Source organism: Salmo salar, chromosome ssa14, assembly GCF_905237065.1.
Source record: "Salmo salar chromosome ssa14, Ssal_v3.1, whole genome shotgun sequence".
Classification (NCBI taxonomy): domain Eukaryota; kingdom Metazoa; phylum Chordata; class Actinopteri; order Salmoniformes; family Salmonidae; genus Salmo; species Salmo salar.
Window position 1 is genome coordinate 32,199,150 of NC_059455.1, and position 23,865 is coordinate 32,223,014.

At 39.0% G+C, this 23,865-nt stretch overlaps 2 protein-coding genes across 3 annotated transcripts in view; one reads left to right on the top strand and one right to left on the bottom strand.

Annotated features, from left to right (window-relative positions):
• The first annotated feature begins 586 nt into the window (after window positions 1–586).
• On the top strand, window positions 587–4,495 carry LOC100136504 (slow myosin light chain 1). The gene is given in 6 exon segments (NM_001123613.2): window positions 587–733; window positions 2,563–2,590; window positions 3,409–3,558; window positions 3,841–4,014; window positions 4,280–4,357; window positions 4,467–4,495. Coding segments are annotated over 6 exon segments (561 nt in total). The 5' UTR covers window positions 587–631.
• A 5,426-nt stretch (window positions 4,496–9,921) lies between these two features.
• Window positions 9,922–23,865, bottom strand: part of LOC106569328 (corticotropin-releasing factor receptor 2) — an 81,997-nt gene continuing 68,053 nt past the window's right edge. For both annotated transcript variants that reach the window (XM_014140566.2, XM_014140567.2), the window contains 5 exons: window positions 20,497–20,569; window positions 20,147–20,232; window positions 13,368–13,503; window positions 12,478–12,519; window positions 9,922–11,843 (listed from right to left, as the gene is read on the bottom strand). In XM_014140566.2, the coding sequence (XP_013996041.1) occupies window positions 11,703–11,843; window positions 12,478–12,519; window positions 13,368–13,503; window positions 20,147–20,232; window positions 20,497–20,569 (478 nt within the window). In that variant the 3' untranslated portion in view covers window positions 9,922–11,702. The remainder of the gene's footprint in view (window positions 11,844–12,477; window positions 12,520–13,367; window positions 13,504–20,146; window positions 20,233–20,496; window positions 20,570–23,865) is intronic.

Genomic DNA, 23,865 nt, shown 5'->3' on the forward strand with positions numbered 1-23,865 from the left:
AAGTTCTGGGTTTTGGCAATAAAGCCCTTTATCTACTTCCCCAGAGTCAGATGAACTTGTGGATACCATTCTTATTTATTTGTGTTTAGTATGAAGGAAGTTAAAGGTAGTTTTGCAAGCCAATGCTAACTACCATCTACAAGAACAGTTAGCATGCACACTTGAACAGACTACATTTTTATTTTTTTTACACTTTTAGTCATTTAGCAGACACTCTTATCCAGAGAACTTCATTTCACACATTTTTTTTGTTTGTACTGGCCCCCCATGGGAATTGAGCCCACAACCTTGGTGTTGTGCACACCATGCTCTACCAACTGAGCCACAGGGAAGTACTAGATAGAAATAGCTGGATTCAAGGATGAGCACCCAGGCGGGGGATTTCGATCCAAATTAGTAGGCATCTTGATGATGTGCATCCGCAGCCTGTAGTCTGTCTTAAATAGAAGCACAAAGCATGGCCTTTTATAGTACACTCACTATTGTTGGCAGCTCTGCGGGCCAGGGAGGGGGTGAGGATGACACCTGAACTGACAGAATAAAGGGCCCCAGCCCCTACCCAAAGTGTTATCCTCTGCAGTGTTGTTCCTCCTGTGGCTCCTGTGCTTAGTTGTGCATCTCTGTTCTCACAATGGCGCCGAAGAAGAAGGAAGAGCCCAAAGAAGCACCCAAACCCAAGGCCCCAGAGCCTGAGCCCGTCAAGATCCCGGAGTTTAACCCTGCAGAAGTTGTGGTACAGAAAAACTAATATTTTCACTTTGGTTTGCGTGACGATGGGAATAGGGAAAATGTGATGAGCTTTGGATGTGAGTGTTGGATGGTGGTCTAGATTGTATGGGAAACATTAACATAAACATGTTTTTCAATTATTCGTTATCTTCAAATGTGTTTAAAATGATTAGGGATTTATTCAAGATTGAAAAAGGCTGTTTACAATATGTTTATTAGATGCTACAATCGATACTGGGCTATCACACAGGACATAATTTTACTATCATATGGGTGAGGTTCCATTCTTTTCACATTCATAAAATTGATAAGAAAAATGTCATACCCTTAATCTCAACATCAAGCCATATATCCACTTGAGGGCAAAACTGACCTTTCAAGGAGATGGCACTAAGAGTTTGGTCTTCCATCGATAGTCATCTGTGTTTTTCAAGAACATCAAAGACACCATGTGACGTGAACAGTGCAGTGCATTCAAATAGGAATCCTACTGTTCAGCCGTTTCCACATTGATAAGACAACACCAGTAGCATGACAGATTGAAGAGCAACAATGATAATTAAATGATATGCAAATACAGGCCTTGAGCTATCTTTGTACTATTATTTACCATTGTAAGTCACATTGTTTTGTACATAAGCCAAAGTAGCTTGAACTTGATGGAGGTTTGAGTTGGTATATATTAGCTTACATGAGACAACCTTTGTTTCTTGCTATTCCTGCCTCTTCTATGTGGGTAAACATTTTCCATGGTTGAGGGAGCAGCTGTATTACAATGTAGTGAGGTTAAAGCCACACAATGTGATTTTAATTTATGTCCATGCATAGCAGACCACCCAAATCGAAAGGCTGACTGGCTTTGTGCAAAAAAGAAAGGGGAAAAAAGTGCAAAGATAAATACATATATATCTTACCAAGGCCATTTATTTAAAAACATGCAAAAATATGTTTTTCAAATATTTTCGCATAGCTCCACTGTTGGCTGGGATCTCTAAATATCCAGAGATCTGACACTAATGTATGAATATCTGAAACAAATCCAACACACACAATAGGAAAATCGCCAAGAAGGGTGTGATCCTCTTTACATGAAGGATATCAAATTAATATAAATTGGATTTTAATACAGCTTTAGGTTAGACCTTTGAAGTTATTCAGATAACCAGAAATGTGGGAGAAGCACATTTCCATTTTAGTGTCCTTCTCCTCCTTTTCTCCTCCATTTCACATTCACTTTACGTTCAGGTTCATCCAGAGGGACTCAAGTGACTCAACCCTGACCTCCTTCATCAGCTGTGAAATGCTTACCCTTTTATTAGGGCACTTTGTCTCTATGCTGGTGAAGTGTCACTTAATCATTTGCATGACACTTGTAACCTCCGTCTTACACATCATCTTGCGTTAAGTGTAAAAGTGTAAAACGTGTTAAGTGTAAAACGTAGACAGGAAAAGCAGTCGGTCAAAGGCATGTGCACAATCAAAACAGTCAGCAGGAGGCATGTGTGAGGAGGCTGTGTCTGTCTGAAGGTCAGCCATAAATTGACACTGACCAAGCCCTGGCTTTAAATAACTAGAATAAGTGGAGTGTAACTGGAGCCTGAGGAATCTCTATATTGTCTGGACACCTACAGTGGTGGCGTCATAACGGGGAGTAGGGTGATACAACTACTATCAAGGCTTTATGTGTTTGACCTCAGTTTTTCAAAGGCATTTTCACTGTTGCTCACAACATGCAGTTCACTTTGACGTCTATATTGTTGGTAATTTTAAAACTTCCCTTCACATTCACATCCTGCACCAAATAGTGTTTAATGATTTTGCTTTTCCTTTCAGCTTGAATTCACCCCTGAGCAAATTGAAGGTAAGATTGAGATTATTGTTGTTACAGTTTGTTTGACTGTATTTTCACAATGAGTACTTGTATATCTAGTCTGGTACATGAGCGTGTAGTGTGACTGAAGTACATGAAAGTGTAATGTGACAGAAGTACATGAATGTGACCAGTGGTGTAAAGTACTTAAGTAGAAATACTTGAAGTACTACTTAAGTACATTTTTGGGGGTATCTGTACTTTACTATTTATATTTTTGACTACTTTTACTTTTACTTCACTATATTGTACTTTTTACTCCATACAATTTCCTTGACACCCAAAAGTTCTTGTTACATTTTGAATGCTTAGCAGGACAGGAAAAGAGTCCAATTCACACAGTTATCAACCGAACATTCCTGGTCATCCCTACTGCCTCTGATCTGGCGGACTCACCAAACACATGGTGCCATCTGTTTTGCTTAATATAAGGAATTTTAAATGATTTATACTTTTACTTTTGATACTTAAGTACATTTTAAACCAAATACTTTTAAACTTTTACTCAAGTAGAATTTTACTGGGTGACTTTTACTTTTACTTGAGTCGTTTTCTATTAAGGTATCTTTACTTTTATTGAAGTATGACAGTTGGGTACTTTTTCCACCACTGAATGTGACAGAAGTACATGAAAGTGAAAGAGATGTGTTGAGAGAAAGCAACAGTAAATCATTGTCTTTTGAAAATGTCCATCCTCTACTCAAATTGAGATTTGCATGCTGTGAGACCAGCCTGCTTTTAGGGCCCTGACAGACAAGCGGAAAAAAATCTAGAAACACAATGCCACTTTTGTGTTGCTCTCTCCACAGATTTCAAGGATGCTTTCCAGCTGTTCGACAGGACACCACTCAATGAGATGAAGATCACGTACGGACAGTGTGGTGATGTGATCAGGGCACTGGGGCAGAACCCCACCAACGCAGAAATCATGTACGTCCTTGGAAAGCCCAAGCCTGAGGGTAAGTCCATGCAACATTCCATGATCAGTTTTATTTTGGGGAGATTCTAAAACCAATAAAATAAAATATGTTGATCAGTTGGCTTTCCATGATGTTTTATCAATAAGCTTTTAAAATGTACCTATTATTAACTTTTTATATTTGAAATCTAATTTGGTTAATCATATATGGAATATGTATTATTTTAATACAATCTAAGTTAATGTTCTACATTTCTAGCTCCTGTATTGGTGGTAGAGTGAATGGTTTCAATGACATTTGATTTTGTTGTTTCATACACAGAAATGGCGACAAAGATGCTGGACTTCGACAGCTTCCTGCCAATCCACCAACACATTTGCAAAGCCAAGGACCGCGGCACATATGAGGACTTTGTTGAGGGTCTGAGGGTGTTCGACAAACTGGGCGATGGCACAGTCATGGGCGCTGAGCTCAGGCACGTCCTGGCATCACTGGGTGAGTCCAAGGCCTTAGACATCTTTAACATAGCATACAATAATACAGTCTAAAATAGTATGACCTTGCCTGGTCCCATCCTATATGGGAAGTAGCCAACTCTTTATTGTCAGACCATTGACAACGGTAGAAGAGTTGGCTACATGACATACAGGATGGATGTAGACTATAAAGATAATGTAGACTATAAATATTTTAGGGCAGACTCAATTTAAATGGTATTTAACTAAAAAGAGAATTGAACAGTATGTTTGATTGGTTATAGGTGAAAAGATGAAGGAGGATGAGGTTGAGCAGCTCATGACAAACCAGGAGGACGCCAACGGCTGTGTAAACTACGAAGGTAAGAAATTATACCCTCTTCTTGCTCTCTTTGACCAAACATTCCAAATCATACCTTTTAAATCAATCAATATTTCCGTACCTATTCCCTTGTCTATTTTTCTTCACAGCTTTTGTAAAACACGTCATGGCATCTTAAAAAGGTTGCCCCCGCCGAGACACCTGATAGTTGAAGACAGATGATTGTTCATATGTTTATGTAAAGTCCACACCATGTCTCTCATCTCATGTGTTCATCCCTATGTGCCAAGTTGGATTGGTATTCCATCACGTGACAGGACCGTTCAGCTAACTGTTCATTGTTTTTTATCGTTCCCCTTTATGTTGACTCAAATAACAAATGTTATTGTATATCCCCACTGTTCATTTGTGGATCAAAACTTGTAATTAAACAGAATGATTCATTATTATGGTATTATGCAACTTTACTTCCTAATTTTCATTTGACCTATTGTAACTGATTTTCCTCTGTCATATTTCTCTTGCCATGTGACATGTCCTGTATTGGGGTCTATGGTCAATGCTTCCTCATGTAGCCTACAACCAAAAGAGGGTGCTATTGGTCTAACTAACATACTGTACCAAACAAGCACCTCACAGTGATACATTCAAAGAAACTGCCAAAAATATAACTTAAATGGAACAGGCAAACTCCATACTGAGGTCCTTGATCTTTATATATAAAAAATGACAATTCTTCTTACTGCATCAAGGTAAGTTTATGAACAATATTTTGCATGAGCTGAAGACATATACAAATTATGTTTTTACGGAGAAAGGAGTGGACTCCTTTTTTGACATGTGTGTTCTGTAAGGTACTATATGTCATTCACACATGGTCAGTAGCCATTGTAGTATTTCTATCACATACATTCTCAGTCCAGGCACACACTATGTGTAATGAAGGATGTGGTCACAAAGTATCTGTTCTTCTACTGTCTCGTCTGTCTTTGCTTTACTTAAGACAATTTCACTTGAAAGGAATAACTCTGCTTAAAGTTATCACAAATGTCTGAGGTGATTATTGTCAGTGTCCACATACTGTAGAACAAGGTCCCCTTTTTATGTCTTCATTTTTCTTTTCTGTGGTTTATCAAACCACACGACCTATTGTGGCACCTGAATGATGCCACTTGATTTGCCTGATTGCAGACACAAGAGGGCAGACCTGCATCAGGTAATGATAAATAACTGTCCGAAAAACATGTTGCAGACCTAATCAATCATTGAATACAAAAACTGAATTTACTATTATTTTTAAACAAAAAAATCATGCCATTTTATAAGAAGAATTTTGTTTCGTTTTTAAAGATCCCACACATTACTGTAGTGGGTAGTGTATAAGCCTACAGTATGCAGTAGGTTCATTGGCCTCTCACCTCCAACCAATAGATGAAACCAGTGGTCAGAAAACCAGAGACCATTTAGTGGCTGTTTGGTTTGTTTGATTCATTGTTTTCAGCAGGATAATATCCAATAATCACATGGTATTACAAATCTGATTTAAGATGATTCGATATTTACATCAGTCACCAGTGTCCACATGTTGTCCTTTTTTCTTTTTAAATATTTCCATTTCAGTATATCGGCTTCATCGTGACTGCAACTTATTTACCTTTCATGTGGATCATATCGTTTGCCAAGATGGATATCTGACTTCTATGAAGAATAGAGTGAACAGTGGTCTCATTGTCCTAATGTGCTGTAGCAGTAAGCAAATCATGTTGTTTTAGCCCCAGACCCTGTGGCTCAACCCCAGGGAGACCCCTACATGCTGCTTGAGGGACTAACTGACACTGAGGGTCAATAAGCCGGAATGACTTGATAAACAAACCTGTTCCCGTCAGTCGTTCTCTGGAGGCACACTGAGACAAATACTGCAATATAGCATGTCTCTCATGTGCATTGTTATTTTACTGTTGTTTTATTAATTTGTCTCTTAATTTTGTCTCTTAATTTTATTTAAGCACTTTGGAATGCATCCTCTGTAAGAAATGTTCTATGACAAACACCGCTATAGCAGGTATAGTGTACTACTGTACTTTTACAGCTATAACTACAATAGTACTGCTAAAATCCTATCATCATCACAACCTCTTACAATTGCCACTATCAAATCTCCTTCCACTACCACAGAACAATGATCATAAACTACTATAGTTTGAAGGCATGTTTGTGTATGTTATTGCATGCATGTGGCTGTGCGTGTCTACAGCGTTTGGATGAATGGGGTCTGAGTGGTCACATTTATGTGGATGTTATTTGGAGCAGAAAATCCATGTGCAATCATGACATCCCTTTAAATTGATCTATGAAATCGCAGGGAGGTTAACTTAATTTTCATTGGTAATTAGTTGTTTGATATGTACAGTACCAGTCAAAAGTTTGGACACACCTACTCTTTCAAGGGTTTTTCTTTATTTTTACAATTTTATACATCGAATGCATTTCAATTAACAGGTGTGGTGTGCCTTGTTAGGTGTGCCTTGTTAAAAGTTAATTTGTGGAATTTCTTCCTTCTTAGTGCGTTTGAGCCAATCAGTTGTGTTGTGACAAGGTATGGGTGGTATACAGAAGATAGCCCTATTTGGTAAAAGACCAAGGCCATATTACGGCAAGAACAGCTCAAATAAGTAAAGAGAAATGACCTTCATTAAGATATGAAGGTCAGTAAATCCAGAAATGAAAGTTTCTTCAAGTGCAGTCACAAAAAGAGTCAAGCGCTATGATGAAACTGGCTCTCATGAGGACTGCCACAGGAAAGGAAGACCCAGAGTTACCTCTGCTTCAGAGGACAAGTTCATTAGAGTTAACTGCACATCAGAAATTGCAGCCCAAGTAAATGCTTCACAGAGTTCAAATAACAGACTCATCTCAACATCAACTGTTCAGAGACTGTGTGAATCAGGCCTTCATGGTCAAATTGCTGCAAAGAAACCATTACTAAAGGACACCAATAATAAGAAGAGACTTGCTTGGGCCAAGAAACACGAGCAATGGATATTAAACTGGTGGAAATCTGTCCTTTGGTCTGATGTGTCCAAATTTGAGATTTTTGAAAAGCAGCCAACAAGTGCTCAGCATATGTGGGAAGTCCTTCAAGACTGGTGGAAAAGCATTCCAGGTGAAGCTGGTTGAGGAATGCCAAGAGTGTGCAAAGCTGTCATCAAGACAAAGGGTGGCTACTTTGAAGAATCTCAAATGTAAATTCTATTTTTATTTTGGGTACTACATGACTCCATATGCGTTATTTCATCGTTTTGATGTCTTCACTATCATTCTACAATGTAGAAAATAGTAAAAATAAAGAAAAACCCTTGAATGAGTAGGTGTGTCCAAACTTTTGACTGGTACTGTATATATATTTATACATTTATACATTGTAGACGGAATTATGATGTTCGTTTTTGATGGAGACAAGTAGTTGAGGCCCCTTTGCTCCACTGATTCAAGGAAGTCAAGGACACAGGTCATATCCATGTAGTGCAGTTTGTGAGAGTTATATCAGATGATGATGACTAAGTAAAGTATATATTTCATAAAAAAGATACCTAGCTACTCTACATGCAGTTATGACATTTATCATTAGCTAAATTTACGACTGGTGAAATGCGACTGAAAATGGTCACAGTGCACTTGAGGGAAACATTACAAGTTGATGGAGGAGGACCCAGTAGCATCTGGAGCTATAGCCTGGGGGGCACATCAGATCCACAATCCACCTTTGATACGCCTGTCAAGCAACAGGAGCAGTCATTTTCAAAACAAGTCTTTATTGGCTTGAATAAGAGATACAGCTAATTGTTAGGGATGTATAACTCACAAAGTAGAGTGCTGAGGGGTCTGGGCATAGGCAGCCTATTCTGCTCCACTTCACTCAGTCCAACCAAAGTCAGAATAATATAAAATCCAATCCACAATCATATTATATAACCTACCACTTCCTTAGGCCATTTTAAGATAATCCCAATGGGTCTAACATCTGCATGTAAGGCGAGCCTGCCACACTGGCGGTGAAGCCAGCATCCTTCATCATTCAAATATGTATTCTATTCAGTCATTTTAATGGCAGTCTGCGTTTAGAGATGGCAAGCCTTTATCAAACCTTTATTGGATCCAAAATATCCTAATCCAAATCAAGGATTGGTATAATGAAATAGAATGAATAAAATGCACAACATGCAATCCCTTCTCCTCATTGTCTCCTCAGTGAATACTGTTTATTGAATAAGTATGAATATGTCTGGAAATTCTGGACAAGATTGCAGGTAGCAGACATTACAAACCAGAGAGAGTTGAATAGAATATTTATTTCAAATCTGAAGGTTGATTTTACCACATGTACTTTTATAAACGATCATACACAGTATAACATTTACTGTAGAAACACAGTTTTTCTTCTTTCCACAAAAACACACTTTTTTATTTTTTTAAAAGGCAACGTTGGTGTTTCAACATACAGCCAAAATGCATTCCTGTACATTAATAAGTTATTAAATCAAGAATACATCAGAGAATGGTGAAGCTGTACAAAATATGAAAAATAAATGATTTGGTCAGAGAAAGTGCACTGACAACAAGTAAACATATAAGGTAACATATAACGTGTCTGTTATCTTTGGTGAATTTGTCATTTTGAATGAACTATTCATTATATATTCATAAAATAATATAAAAATTGCAACAACTAAATCTCAATTTTCATGTTTCAATCAAAGAAAAATGTTGGGGGGATTTCGCTTGGTGAGTTTTAACTTTCATAGGAGTACTGTAGTATGTACTGTATGTGCAGAAATGTAATGAATTCAATAGACTAAAAACATAATGGAAAGTTCAATTTAAGCTGCACATGAAGAGATTGTGAGATGATGAAGTAAAATGTTATTAAAATATTCATACCTTTCTATGATTGCTTTGGATGGTCCTAGGTATTCATGTAACCTGAATGCTCTGAATGTTCTTAATGAATCACTTTCACTCCAACAGTATAATAGAAGAAAACATATTTACGTCATAACATTTGTACAAATACTAATTACAAACTTTAAAAGAGTTTATGTACATTACAACGAAACATTTTGGTTATACATGTTTTATCACACTCTTTGAAGATATATTCTTCTTTTTAGACCTTCTCAAACTAGAACCCCTAAATCTGAGTAAAACTTCTCCAAAATAAACATTCAACTTGGAGGCACCTCCAAAACATAAATAACAAAATGATGTTCAACCAACAGTGTTTAGTGGTTTAGGACCAGAAAATAGCAAAATACTGACCGTTATTTACGTAGTACATTGACTATTTATATAGGGACTGTTTTATATATTGGGACTGTTTGCTTGAAAACTTTGATTCAAGAGATGTATTGTGCATATGGACTCAGTCACAATTATGAAAATATACATTTTGTATGAAAATATCACAGAGAACTGCTACATAGACAACTGTTTCAGAAAATTAGACCTAGAGCAATCAAGGGATGTAAACTCTAATGGTCATGACAGGTCAATAATGTTCACAGCAATTATCAAACGATACCTTCCCCTACAAGCAATTGTAGACCATTTGTCAAGTCATTTTTATTCACTTTTGTACAACATAAATCTGGTTAGGGTACAATTTCAATTGCATGAGAATGTGTAAAGCAATAATTACTTCTGATGTAGTCACTGAGCCATATCTAAGCCCTTTTCACAACAGCAAACCTCAACAGATGTGATATTGTTTTATTGGAGCGGTCTTCCTTACTACTCCAAAAGTAACAAAAATAATGAGAAAGATTGTTGCCATAATCATTATCTCCATGGCAACTAGTCAGGTAACAAGCATGTATCATTGATACCAAAGAAGTTTGCTTTTGAACCCAAATCAGAGAAATACCTCCACACCAGATTAGTGAGTTTGTCCCCAACATGCCATCTATTTACACAATTTCTACAATTCCAAATCCCAAGTTAATTCCATGAGTGCATGGGTTCCACTGTTCTATTTCCCAGAACTGCTTACTGAAGCTTGAATAACCAGGCTTGCCTAAGTGCCTGGAACTTGTATGACACTGCAATGGGCCTGGAGAGAGAGGAGGATGCAGGTCAGATGGTCGGTCAGTCACTACCGGGGCAGGGCTTGGCATGTTGACCTGAGCAGGGCAAAGCATTAAGGAAGTCAAATGGAACTCTAACTCATCAGGCTCTATCTCTCTCTGGCTCCTGGACACAACAGCTTAGCATTGACAATGATTAAGTGCAGCACATTGGGATTTGAAATAGAGAAAATAATAAAATCATTTTAATACATTGAAAGGATTTAATGTACTGTACCTTAAAGTGTATCTTGACTTGGGACAGCTGTGGCATTATGCGGACTGAAATAAGGGTCTGCGACACTAAAATAGTCTGTGTTAAGTTTTTGAAATAAGTGTCATATAAATGTATCTGAATCACAGTCCCATCTCCATTATTTGCATTAGATAATGGATATAATCTGAACTCGAACCCAGTGAAAGATCGCTTTGATTTATTTAGAGTAGCCTTAGGGGTTTTTATACAGAAGTGAGAAAAACACATCATTGACGTTATGCTGTGTTTGAGAGTGATTGGCAGGGAACAATCTGAAAATAAATTAGCCTGAAAACATTTATACAAATGAAAAGCTCTTAGGGTGACATTTTGACAGCTCATAAAAGTGGTGCTGATGACAAACCAAATGGTATCACTTCCTTATTTAACAGTATAATTACATCCCTCTAATCTCATCTCAAACTTGGTGTGCAACAGACACAGAATGCAATTGCATCTCGTGCCCGCACTGTTAAAGCACAATCCTGCTTAAATTATGTCTGCCTTCTCATAGATATACGAAATAATGAAGGGTTATGGATATAAATACCACTAGTACAGTACAGTACTGGCAGTGATTAGGGTCTCTTTTGACACTAACACTGCTTTTGCTTTGCCTCATCAGCATTCAGCACGGGGCCTTGAAAGGTCAACCTTCCTGACCATTTAAAATATAACCTGGTATACTATAGTATGATAACAGCTCTTGATGCAATGACAGTACAACTTAGACTCTGCAATTACTTCACAATGTTCATTTGGAGAGGCAACCTTGCCCATCTGTTTTGAATGGTCCTGACTTCTGTGTGACGTCCTAGGACGTCATGTTACAGTATTACAATCTGGAAATCCTACTGGTCTCTTTCTCAAAGTGCTCTGTCTCTGTCTTCATGCAGAGGGGAAAATAAATAAAGCAAATGGACAACATTTATGGAGAGATGCCTTAAGACGAGTGTCTTCCCTAGAAAAGGGACGTTTCCAAAGGTGACCTTTGAACTTGGCGATCCAGGTCAAACAGCTGTGGTCTGTTTTATACTGTGGAAGCTGATCCTGGTGGGTGAGGTTGGGATGGACATGGCACGTGCCACATGCACTCTCAGGGCATGGTTGTCCTGCCAACGATGCCATCTTTTCCTAGTGGCTGAGCGCACCTGGAAGATTACAATGAAATACTGTATTAGTGGTGGGCAGCCAGTGTTTCTTTGTCCCTCCTACAGTATACTACATCTATCCCAACACAAAGCATCTAGGACGCACAATATGTAGGACACAGGAAATCCCTTTAACTTAAATTGACATTTGAATAACCGTCAAGAAAAAATCTTTACAAAACAGTACAGAACAATACATTTCAGATACATGAGGATTCACATCAAATAGTTTCCAAGGTAGCCACAGTAGACTTCAAACAATTTGTATTTATTTTGTGTGTATACCAATAACAGCTTCTTAAAGGAAGTGGAGAACAACAGTAGCAGCAGCAGCAGGAGGGAGTCACATTTTTCCATGTTACAGAATGACTCATGACCCTTTTTATGGCACTTAATGACTTTCAACAATGATGCTTTACTAAAGTAAGGGGGAAAGATGGGGGAAATAGGTCTAGAAAAACAAAGAGCATCTACAGTAATGTTTGTTCAAAAATAGCCTGCAGGGTAAGGATGGCGTTCCATGATAGAGGTGAAATAAGGGTCTCAGGACTAGAAGTCTACTGCCTCTCAGACCTTTACATAGCGATCTGACACACGGCAATGCCCACACATGAAAAGATCATTGTTGACTCACTTCGCCATTTAGAAAGCAGTAGAATACAGAAACAAAGAACCCCTGGAAAGCAAGACAGAACACTGTTAGAATGTATAGTACAGAATGTATGTACAATCTGTTTTCATTGAGCTATCTTTATCAATTAACTAAAATAGGGATGCACAGTATTGGACAATTTCAGCTATTGGTCAGATATTTTATAGTGTTTAATCTGAGTCCAGATAATCCGACTTCCACTCAAGGTATGCTAGCAATAGGCATTTGTTTCAGAATTAAAATGTGATTAATGTAAACAAAATGCTGCTTTCTGAGAAGTGGAAGATGACATTTTCTTCCCAATTGAGTTAATGTTACAAAGTGCATAGAAATAACAACAAAGCAATTGAATGATTCACAAACTTGTTTACATTTCCCATTTCAATTATACAGTATACAGAGCAATAATAGGAGTATTAAATCAGGATGGAACAACCTCTCATAACATTTGTATAAGAATAGTCTACAACTGTTATAAAATGGACCCTCATCCAATCCTCTACACATCCCTTCACTCAGCATCATTAACACAGTACCTTCTCCCCACCCCCTCAGCCTTGCATTGTGGAGGGAAGATTTACACTGAGAATACACACTGTGCACAACTCACGCCCACATACATGTCTCCACAAACATTCTCCTGACAGCTCAGAACACTTGACAATAAAGCAGCCAGGGCCAGGTTTACAAAGCCTTACAATAGTAGCCTACAAATAGTTCTTCTTCCACAGGCTATAAAACCTAGAACACCTTCAATTAACAGTATATTAAAGCTACAAAGATAATGACACAGATTTATAAAGGTTCAGGGTTTTTGTGTTCTTGGGAAAAGAGGGGCACAACTTGGTAAAGAACAGACTCTATGATCTTACCTGAAATGATTGTAGAAATGAATTGAAATAAATAAAAACTATTTGCGAGATGTCGTCCTCTCCGGGATTAACAAAAAATAGCATGTATGTGATCCCCAGCAGAGGCAGTAACACTAATGTCGCTTTGACCGCTTTTCTGTGAAGGAAATAACAAAAAACATCAGTACTCCCATTTACTGTACAGTAGTTACAAAAGTAACTGGGGAAAGTGGTTGCTTGTTTCAATGTACATCAATACAAAAAAGCATTGAAAGACCCAAAAAGTTTCTTTCTATTTTTGTAGATTGCTTGCTTTTAATCATTACCACAATCTGTTGCCAAAAGACCCCAAATCCAAATAATAAAAGTCAGAGATACACATTCTGAGTAAGTATTATTAGAACCCCATCCCACAAGACTACTAACTCAAATAAGAGGGAGTTTTTGTTATTGTTGACAATGTCGCCCAAGGCTTGCCTCCAGCAGGTTAAGGAGGGAATGGAGCTTATTCCTTAGGGTTTTGCGGTAGATATTACATAACAAAAAGCACTTCTCAAAATAAAGCTGAATTCAATTATGCAAGGATTGTTCTACCATTCTAGATGAAAGAACCGCATTGAGAAGAAATACATTTAAAAGTGAAAATCCGTGGTATCAACAACTTGATACCAGAACAAAAGTCGGACATTATAAGCGGCCCATTTGAGTATCTGGTTGCAAATGGCATTCTTCATTTTATCGAAATATGATGGGATTTCAGCTAATCTACCTAAGCAGTGAAGCAGCTGATGGCCCAGGTTACACCTCAAATAGCACATTACATATCGTATCTAAGGATATAAATCCACTGGGAACCCAATGTCAGCAATGTCAGCATAGGAGTAAAAGAAGCCATACCCTTTTCTATAGGACAGAGGTCTGCAGACGTTGCTGGGATTTGAGATTTCCCCCTTTGCGCTCTCAAATAATCCACCATGAAAAAGATCTTAAATGTGAATTTGAGGACGATGCAAGTTGTTCTATGAATATGATATGCAAGGTTATTAGACACTGTGCAACATCAGCACTTCATTTCTATTGAAAAAGAGTGTTTCAAACAGAAATGATCATCATGGAAAATGGTGTGTGTGTGTGTGTGTGTGTGTGTGTGTGTGTGTGTGTGTGTGTGTGTGTGTGTGTGTGTGTGTGTGTGTGTGTGTGTGTGTGTGTGTGTGTGTGTGTGTGTGTGTGTGTGTGTGTGTGTGTGTGCGCGTAAGTATGTGTGTGTGGCCATATATTCATAGGAATGTTATGTAATGGTGCATGCAAGTTAAGTACATATTGAAGGGATTCATCCATAATAAAGCAGATGACCGTTTCATCAATTTGTTGAGTAGAAGGGAGTTGTTAAACAGATTTAAATGCTCCATCAGCTTTTCCATAAACTGTGAATGTTAAGGGGAGGTTGTAATGACTGCAATAAATTGGGTTGGTAGTCTCGCATCACAATATATACAATGTATTACGAGTAAGGAGGAAGACCACGTTAGGATAAAGACCATGTCGGTCGAAATGTTATTGTGTCACCTTTATTAAAAGCTTTACAGACCACCTATAAAGCAAACAAACAGTGAGTGGACATTCCAATGTTAACTATGAATTAGAGTAGCCATTGGTACACTATATATACAAAAGTATGTGGACACCACTTCAAATTTGTGGATTTGGCTATTTCAGCTAAATCCGTTGCTGATAGGTATGTAAAATTGAACACACAGCCATGCAATCTCCATAGACAAACACTGGCAGTAGAATGGACTTACTGAAGAGCTCAGTAACTTTCAATGTGGCACCGTAATAGGAAGCCACCTTCCAACAAGTCAGTTCGTCACATTTCTGCCCTGCTAGACCTGGCCCAGTCAACTGTAACTGCTGTTATTGTGAAATGGAAACATCTAGGAGCCACGAAGTGGTAGGCCACACAAGCTCACAGAACGAGACCGCCGAGTGTAGTGCATAAAAGTTGTCTGTCCTCGGTTGAAACACTCACTAAATCAAATCAAATCAGTTTATCTGTCATGTACGCCGAACACAACAGGTGTAGACCTTACAGTGACAACTGAGTTCAAAACTGCTTCTAGAAGCAATGTCAGCACAAGAACTGTTCGTCGGAATCTTCATGAAACGGGTTTCCATGACCGAGCAGCTGCACACAAGCCTAAGATCACCAATGCACAATGCCAAACGTCGGCTGGAGTGGTGTAAAGCTCGTCACCATTGGACTCTGGAGCAGTGGAAATGCATTCTCTGGAGTGACAAATCACGCTTCACCAACTGGCAGCTGGCAGACGAATCTGGGTTTGGCGGATGCCAGGAGAATTCTACCTGCCCGAATGCATAGTGCCAAGTTTGGTGGAGGAAGAATAATGGTCTGGGCTGTTTTTCATGATTCGGGCTAGGACCCTTATTTCAAGTGAAGGGAAATCTTAACGCTACAGCATACAATGACATTCTAGACGATTCTGTGGTTCCAACTTTGTAGCAACAGTTTAGGGAAGGCCCTTTCCTGTTTCAGCATGACAATGCCCCTGTGCACAAAGCGAGGTCCATACAGAAATGGTTTGTCGAAATCGGTGTGGAAGAACTTGACTGGCCTGCACCGAGCCCTGACCTCAGCCCCATCGAACACCTTTGGGATGAATTGGAATGTCGGCTGCAAGCCAGGCCTAATCGTCCAACATCAGTGCCTGACCTCACTAATGCTCTTATGGCTGAATGGAAGCAAGTCCCCGCAGCAACGTTCCAACATATAGCGGAAAGCCTTCCCAGAAGAGTGGAGGCTGTTGTAGCATCAAAGGGGGGACCAACACCATATTAATGCTCTCTCCACTGGCTTCCAGTTGAAGCTCGCATCCGCTACAAGACCATGGTGATTGCCTACGGAGCTGTGAAGGGAACGGCACCTCCATACCTTCAGGCTCTGATCAGGCCCTACACCCAAACAAGGGCACTGCGTTCATCCACCACTGGCCTGCTGGCCCCCCTACCTCTGAGGAAGCACAGTTCCCGCTCAGCCCAGTCAAAACTGTTCGCTGCTCTGGCACCCCAATGGTGGAACAAGCTCCCTCACGACACCAGGACAGCGGAGTCAATCACCACCTTCCGGAGACACCTGAAACCCCACCTCTTTAAGGAATACCTAGGATAGGATAAAGTAATCCTTCTAACCCCCCCCCCTTAAAATATTTAGATGCACTATTGTAAAGTGGTTGTTCCACTGGATATCATAAGGTGAATGCACCATTTTGTAAGTCGCTCTGGATAAGAGCGTCTGCTAAATGACTTAAATGTAAATGTAAATGTAATGCCCATGATTTTGGAATGAGATGTTTGACGAGCAGACTTTTGGTCATGTAGTGTACTTCCTGTAAGTGATTGGATTAGGTTGTGTTTTTAATCCCCCCCAGGCGGTCTTCAATGCACCAGCATCAGAGGGAATAACAAAATGGAACCTAGGCAAGTAGGTTCTGTGGTGATAACATTATTGGAAAGACCAGTCCACTCTCTACCATTCAGTCACATATCATGTCTGTCAAAATTATAGGAAATGACTGTTCCTTTTAGCAAAATTTCACTTCTGGATGGCTTGAAATTTGCAGTGGTGTAAATTGCTTAAGTACTACTTAAGTAGTTTTTTGGGGTATCTGTACATTACTTTACCATTTATATTCTTTGCCAGCTTTTACTTTCACTTCACTACATTCCTAAAGACAATAATGTACTTTTTACTCCATACATTTTCCCTGACACCCAAAAGTACTCGTTACATTTTGAATGCTTAGCAGGACAGGAAAATGGTCCAATTCACGCACTTATCAAGAGAACATCCCTGATCATCAAATCAAAGAAAATCTAATTTGATTTGTCAAATGCACCATATACAACAAGTGCAGACCTTACAGTGAAATGCTTACTTACAAGCCCTTAATCAACAATGCAGTTTTTAGAAAATAAGTAAGAGATAAGAATAGCAAGAAAGCTTCGTAGTGTAGTACGATTCGATTTTAGTCCTGTATTGACGCTTTGCCTGTTTGATGGTTCGTCGGAGAGCATAGCGGGATTTCTTATAAGCTTCCGGGTTAGAGTCTAGCCTTTATCTCAGTTCGTATGTTGCCTGTAATCCATGGCTTCTGGTTGGGGTATGCATGTACGGTTACTTTGGGGAAAATGTCATCGATGCACTTATTGATGAAGCCAGTGACTTATGTGGTGTACTCCTCAAAGCCATCAGAAGAATCCCGGAACATGTTCCAGTCTGTGCTAGCAAAACAGTCCTGTAGTTTAGCTTCTGCTTCATCTGACCACTTTTTTATAGACCGAGTCACTGGCGCTTCCTGCTTTAATTTTTGCATGTAAGCAGGAATCAGGAGGATAGAATCATGTTCAGATTTGACAAATGGAGGGCGAGGGAGAGCTTTGTATGAGTCTCTGTGTGTGGAGTAAAGGTGGTGTAGATTTTTCCCCCTCTGGTTGCACATTTAAAAAGCTGATAGAAATGAGGTAAAACTGATTTAAGTTTCCCTGCATTAAGGTCCCCGGCCACTAGGAGCGCCGCCTCTGGATGAACATTTTCCTGTTTGCTTATGCCGGTATACAGCTCATTGAGTGCGGTTTAAGTGCCAGCATCGGTCTGTGGTAGTCTGTAGACAGCTACGAAAATTGCAGATGAAAACTCTAGGTTACTCATGATAAGTTCATCGAGCAAAACCTCGAGACTTAGATATCGTGAACCAGCTGTTGTTTACATGTATGCATAGGCTTCTGTCCCATGTCTTACCAGAGGCTGCTGTTCTATCCTGCCGATAGAGTGTATAACCCGCCAGCTGTATGTTCTTAATATCGTTGTTCAGCCCTGACTCGGTGAAACATAAGATATTACAGTTTTTAATGTCCCGTTGGTAGGATATACGTGCGTTCAGTTCGTCCCATTTACATCCCTACTGCCTCTGAACTGGCGGACTCACTAAACATAAACGCATGTAAACTATGTTTGCGTGTTGTTGTGTAGCCCTGCCTATCCGTAAATAAAAAAATTACAAAATTAAATTGTGCAGTCTGGTTTGATAAATATAAGCAATTTCAAATAATTTAAACTTTTACGTTTGATACCTCTCTTGGGTAGGGGGCAGTATTTTCATGGCCAGATGAAAAACGTACCCAAATTAAACTGCCTACTACTCGGGCCCAGAAACTAGAATATGCATATTATTAGTAGATTTGGATAGAACACACTCTGAAGTTTCTAAAACTGTTTGAATGATGTCTGTGAGTATAACAGAACTCCTGAGAACCTGAGAAAAATCCAACCAGGAAGTGGGAAATTTGATGCTTGTAGTCTTTTCAAGTCATTGCCTATCTAACACATAGTGACTTAGGGTTCATTTTGCACTTCCTAAGGCTTCCACTAGATGTCAACAGTCTTTAGAACCTTGTTTCAGGCTTTTGCAGTGAACAGAGAGCGAACAAGAAGGCCGGGAAGTTGGTGACTCAGAAAATGACATGAGTTTTGTGGCGCGCGTTCACGTGAGAGGTAGCTGTGTTCCATAACGTTTTTCGAGACATTGGAATCGTCCAGTTGGAATATTATTGAAGTTTTATGTTAAAAAGGCCCTAAAGATTGATGCTATACATGTTTCATGTTTCAACGAACGTAAATATAACTTTTTGTTGACTTTTCGTCGTGAAATTTTGAGCACGCTTCCTACATTTGGAGTAGCTTACTGAACGACAAGGAGGTATTTGGACATAAATTATGGACTTTATCGAACAAAACAACATTTATTGTGGACCTGGGATTCCTGGAAGTGCCTTCTGATGAAGATCATCAAAGGTAAGTGAATATTTATAATGCTATTTATGATTTTAGATGACTCCAAAATGACGGGTATCTGTATTGCCTGATGTATTTTTCTGAGCGCCGTACTCAGATTATTGCAAAGTGTGCTTTCCCCGTGAAGCTTTTTTAAAATCTGTCACAGCGGTTGCATAAAGGAGATGTTTATCTATCATTTTTGAATAACAGTTTAATATTTTATCAACGTTTATGATGAGTATTTTTGTAAATTGTTGGAGGCAAAATATTTTCTGAACATCACGCGCCAATATAAAATGCTGTTTTTGGATATAAATATGAACTTTATCGAACAAAACATACATGTATTGTCTAACATTGAGTCCTAGGAGTGTCATCTGATGAAGATCGTCAAAGGTTAGTGCTTAATTTTAGCTGAATTTCTGGTTTTTGTGACCTCTCTCCTGCTTGGAAAATGGCTGTGTTTTTTCTTGTGTTGTCCCTGTCCTAACCTAATCTAACTTTATGCTTTCACCGTAAAGCCTTTTTGAAATCGGACAATGTGGTTACATTAAGGAGAAGTGTATCTTTAAAATGGTGTAAAATAGTCGTATGTTTGAGAACTTTGAATTATGACATTTTGTTGTTTTGAATTTGGTGCTCTGATTTTTCACTGGCTGTTGAATAGTGTGAACCGTGGGTGGGTCGGTAGCGTCCCACATGCCCAAGAGAGGTTTAAGTATGTTTTTGCAATTACCAAATACTTTTAGACTTTTACTCAAGTAGTATTTTACTGGGTGACTTTCACTTTTACTTGAGTCATTTTCCATTAAGGTATCTTTACTTTTACTTAAGTATGCAGAATCTCATCTAAATCTTTTATCATAATTATGAAATGGGGGTCAAGTAAAGGTGGCATAATATGGCATGCAATATTCCAAATAACAACCCCACAGGAGAAGCGACTCACCTGTACTGTATGGTTTCTGATGTGGTAGAAGCTCTCAGCTTGGTCATGAGAATTCTTACTATGTTGAAGAGGAAAACGAAGTTTATCTAGCAGAGAATACAGATGGAAAACTTTAATTAAGAGTTCATTATGTAGAACATGATGTTTTAGTAATGAAAAAACAACAACTGAGGAACTGTTAGTTAAGAACAAATTCATATTTACAATGATGGCCTATCCCGGTCAAATTGTGCACCACCCTATGGGACTCCCAATCACAGCCAGTGACACCTCTTGCATTGAGATGCAGTGCCTTAGACCACTGCGCCACTTGGGAGTAAACAATGAGAGATGACCATCTTGTAACTTACCAAAAGAACAAGGATGACCGGTCCTTGATAAATGTAGTCAATATACTTTCCAGGTTCTTTCCCAAACCAGCATCTGTTGACAAACATTAAATTAATGGCCATTTGTATCACCATTTGTATCAATCTACCCTGAGTGGACAAAACAATATTGAGTTGCACCCCCCTTTGCTCTCAGAATAGCCCCAATTCGTTGAGGCATTGACTCTACAAGGTGCACAAGGCTGCTGGTCCATGTTGACTCCAATGCTTCCCACAGTTGTGTCAAATTGGCTGGATGTCTTTTGGGTGGTGGACCATTCTTGATACACACGGGAAACTGTTGACAGTGAAAAACCTAGCAGCGTTGAAGTTCTTGAGACACTCAAACCGGTGCGCCTGGCACCTACTACAATACCCCGTTCAAAGACACTTAGATCTTTTGTCTTGTCCATTCACCCTCTGAATGGCACACATACACAATCCATGTCTCAAGGCTTAAATATCCTTATTTAACCTGTCTCCTCCCCTTCATCTACACAATGTAGAGCCATGATCATTATGCTTAATTCTGCATATCTAAGCATAACTCTTGAGCTGTCTGTATCATCCTGACTGGTGCTAAAATCTGGGTAAAAGATTGAAAGGAAATGTGAGTCTTATTCAGTACATATAGTAATTGCTTGCTTTTCTAAAGTCTACTAACCTTGCCAGCAGGCATGACGGCTACGATAGTTAGACAAGCTAGCTATCTAACTTGATTGATAACCTGAACCGGCTTCTTGGTAGCTAGTTATGAGGTTGGGAGATTGGGAACCTATCTAGGCTAGCTAAAGACAACTTCATAAAATTGCTAGGTGGCTTGTAGTATTACAGAAACATTATTTTATATATTTTTATAAAAAAGCATTCTTCCTCTCTCTCATGCACATTTACTTTGTCACATGGAACATCTGAACTCTGACCAATCAGCGCGGCTTTGAATGTTGCTAGGTTACTCGTGGGCATGGTTTTGCACCAAGTTTGGCTTGGATAAAAATGACGTGCCCCTGTGCCCCCTATGGCCATGACGCCTCTGTTCCAGAGTACCCAAGTCAGAAAATGCTACTATGAATGAAATTAAATTTGATCTGAATGAATTGGAGGGTGAATGTGGACTCTTCATTTTCCGAGAAGTACCTTTATAATAGCAGCATAGACCTCAAAGTCAAAACTATAAAACATGACCTCTAACTAATGAACTGACGTCTGACTTTCTTGTATTAAAAAGGACAGAAATAACATTTTCAACTACACTTATCTATCAAATAACTTTAGATAACATGAATTATCCTCTTGTAAATGCTACAGCGAATGCCTCTGTGACACCTACAATACAGTAAATTGCTGAATCACCTTGAGTCAATATTGGTAGTTACTCCACGATACTAAAAGGATTTAAAGCAGTATTCTGAAGTTTGGATGACTGAGGTGCCCAAAGTAAACTACCTGCTACTCAGGCCCAGAAGCTAGGATATGCATACGCAAATTTTGTCTGTGAGTATAACAGAACTGATTTGGCAGGCGGAAACCCGAGGACACATTTATTTTCTGTTGACCTGCCAGCCAATTCAAAGGTTAACCTGTTATGGCTATGGGGCAGTATTTTCACGGCCGGATAAAAAACGTATCCGATTTAATCTGATTATTACCCCTGCCCAGAAACTAGAATATGCATATAATTATTAGCTTTGGATAGAAAACACTCCAACGTTTCTAAAACTGTTTGAATGGTGTCTGTGAGTATAACAGAACTCATTTGGCAGGCCAAAACCTGAGAAGATTCCTTACAGGAAGTGCCCTGTCTGACCATTTCTTGCCCTTCTTGATTATCTCTATCCATTACAGGGGATCTCTGCTGTTACGTGACACTTCCTACGGCTCCCATGGGCTCTCAGAAGGCGGCAAAAAGCTGAATCGTGGATTTGCAGGCTCTGGCTGAAAAAAAGTAGCGCGTTTGGATAGTGGCTGGTCACAGTACTGTGAGACTCAGGCTCGTGCACGAGGGGATCCCATGCTTTTATTTTCTCTCTCTTTGTACGTATACACGCTTTCCCGGTCGGAATATTATCGCTTTTTTACTAGAAAAATGGCATAAAAATTGATTTTAAACAGCGGTTGACATGCTTCGAAGTACGGTAATGGAATATTTAGAAATCTTTTGTCACGAAATGCGTCGTGCTCGTGACCCTTATTTACACTTCGGATAGTGTCTTGAACGCACGAACAAAACGCTGCTATTTGGATATAACAATGGATTATTTTGAACCAAACCAACATTTGTTATTGAAGTAGCAGTCCTGGGAGTGCATTCTGACGAAGAACACCAAAGGTAATCAAACTTTTCTAAAAGTAAATCGGAGTTTGGTCAGGGCTAAACTTGGTGGGTGTCTAAATAGCTAGCAGTGATGGCTGGGCTATCTACTCAGAATATTGCAAAATGTGCTTTCACCGAAAAGCTATTTTAAAATCGGACACCTCGATTGCACAAAGGAGTTCTGTATCTATAATTCTTAAAATAATTGTTATGTTTTTTGTGAACGTTTATCGTGAGTAATTTAGTAAATTCACCGGAGGTTTGCGGGGGGTATGCTAGTTCTGAACGTCACATGCTAATGTAAAAAGCTGGTTTTTGATATAAATATGAACTTGATTGAACAAAACATGCATGTATTGTATAACATAATGTCCTAGGTGTGTCATCTGATGAAGATCATCAAAGGTTAGTGCTGCATTTAGCTGTGGTTTTGTTTTTTGTGACATTATATGCTAGCTTGAAAAATGGGTGTCTGATTATTTCTGGCTGGGTACTCTGCTGACATAATCTAATGTTTTGCTTTCGCTGTAAAGCCTTTTTGAAATCGGATAGTGTGGTTAGATAAAGGACAGTCTTGTCTTTAAAATGCTGTAAAATAGTCATATGTTTGAAAAATTGAGTTTTTGTATTTTTGAGGAATTTGTAATTCGCGCCACGCCTATCATTGGATATTGGAGCAGGTGTTCCGCTAGCGGAACGTCTAGATGTAAGAGGTTAAGCTATTGAAAACAAAGACTTCCGCCTCCCAAATTGCAGTTCCTATGGCTTCCACTAGATGTCAACAGTCTTTATACATGGTTTCAGGCTTGTATTCTGACAAAACCAACGAGGAATAGTTGTTTATCCTCAAGAAGTCCTATGGCAAAACTAGTCTCATTGCGTGTGTGACTGAGGGAGTGCGCTGCGTTCTTTTCCTTTCCTATTGAAAATAGTTCGCTCCGTATTAAATATTATCATTTATTTAGATATTAGAGGACCTAATAATGAATTAGAAACATTGTTTGATTTGTTTGGACAAACTTTACTGGTAATTTTTG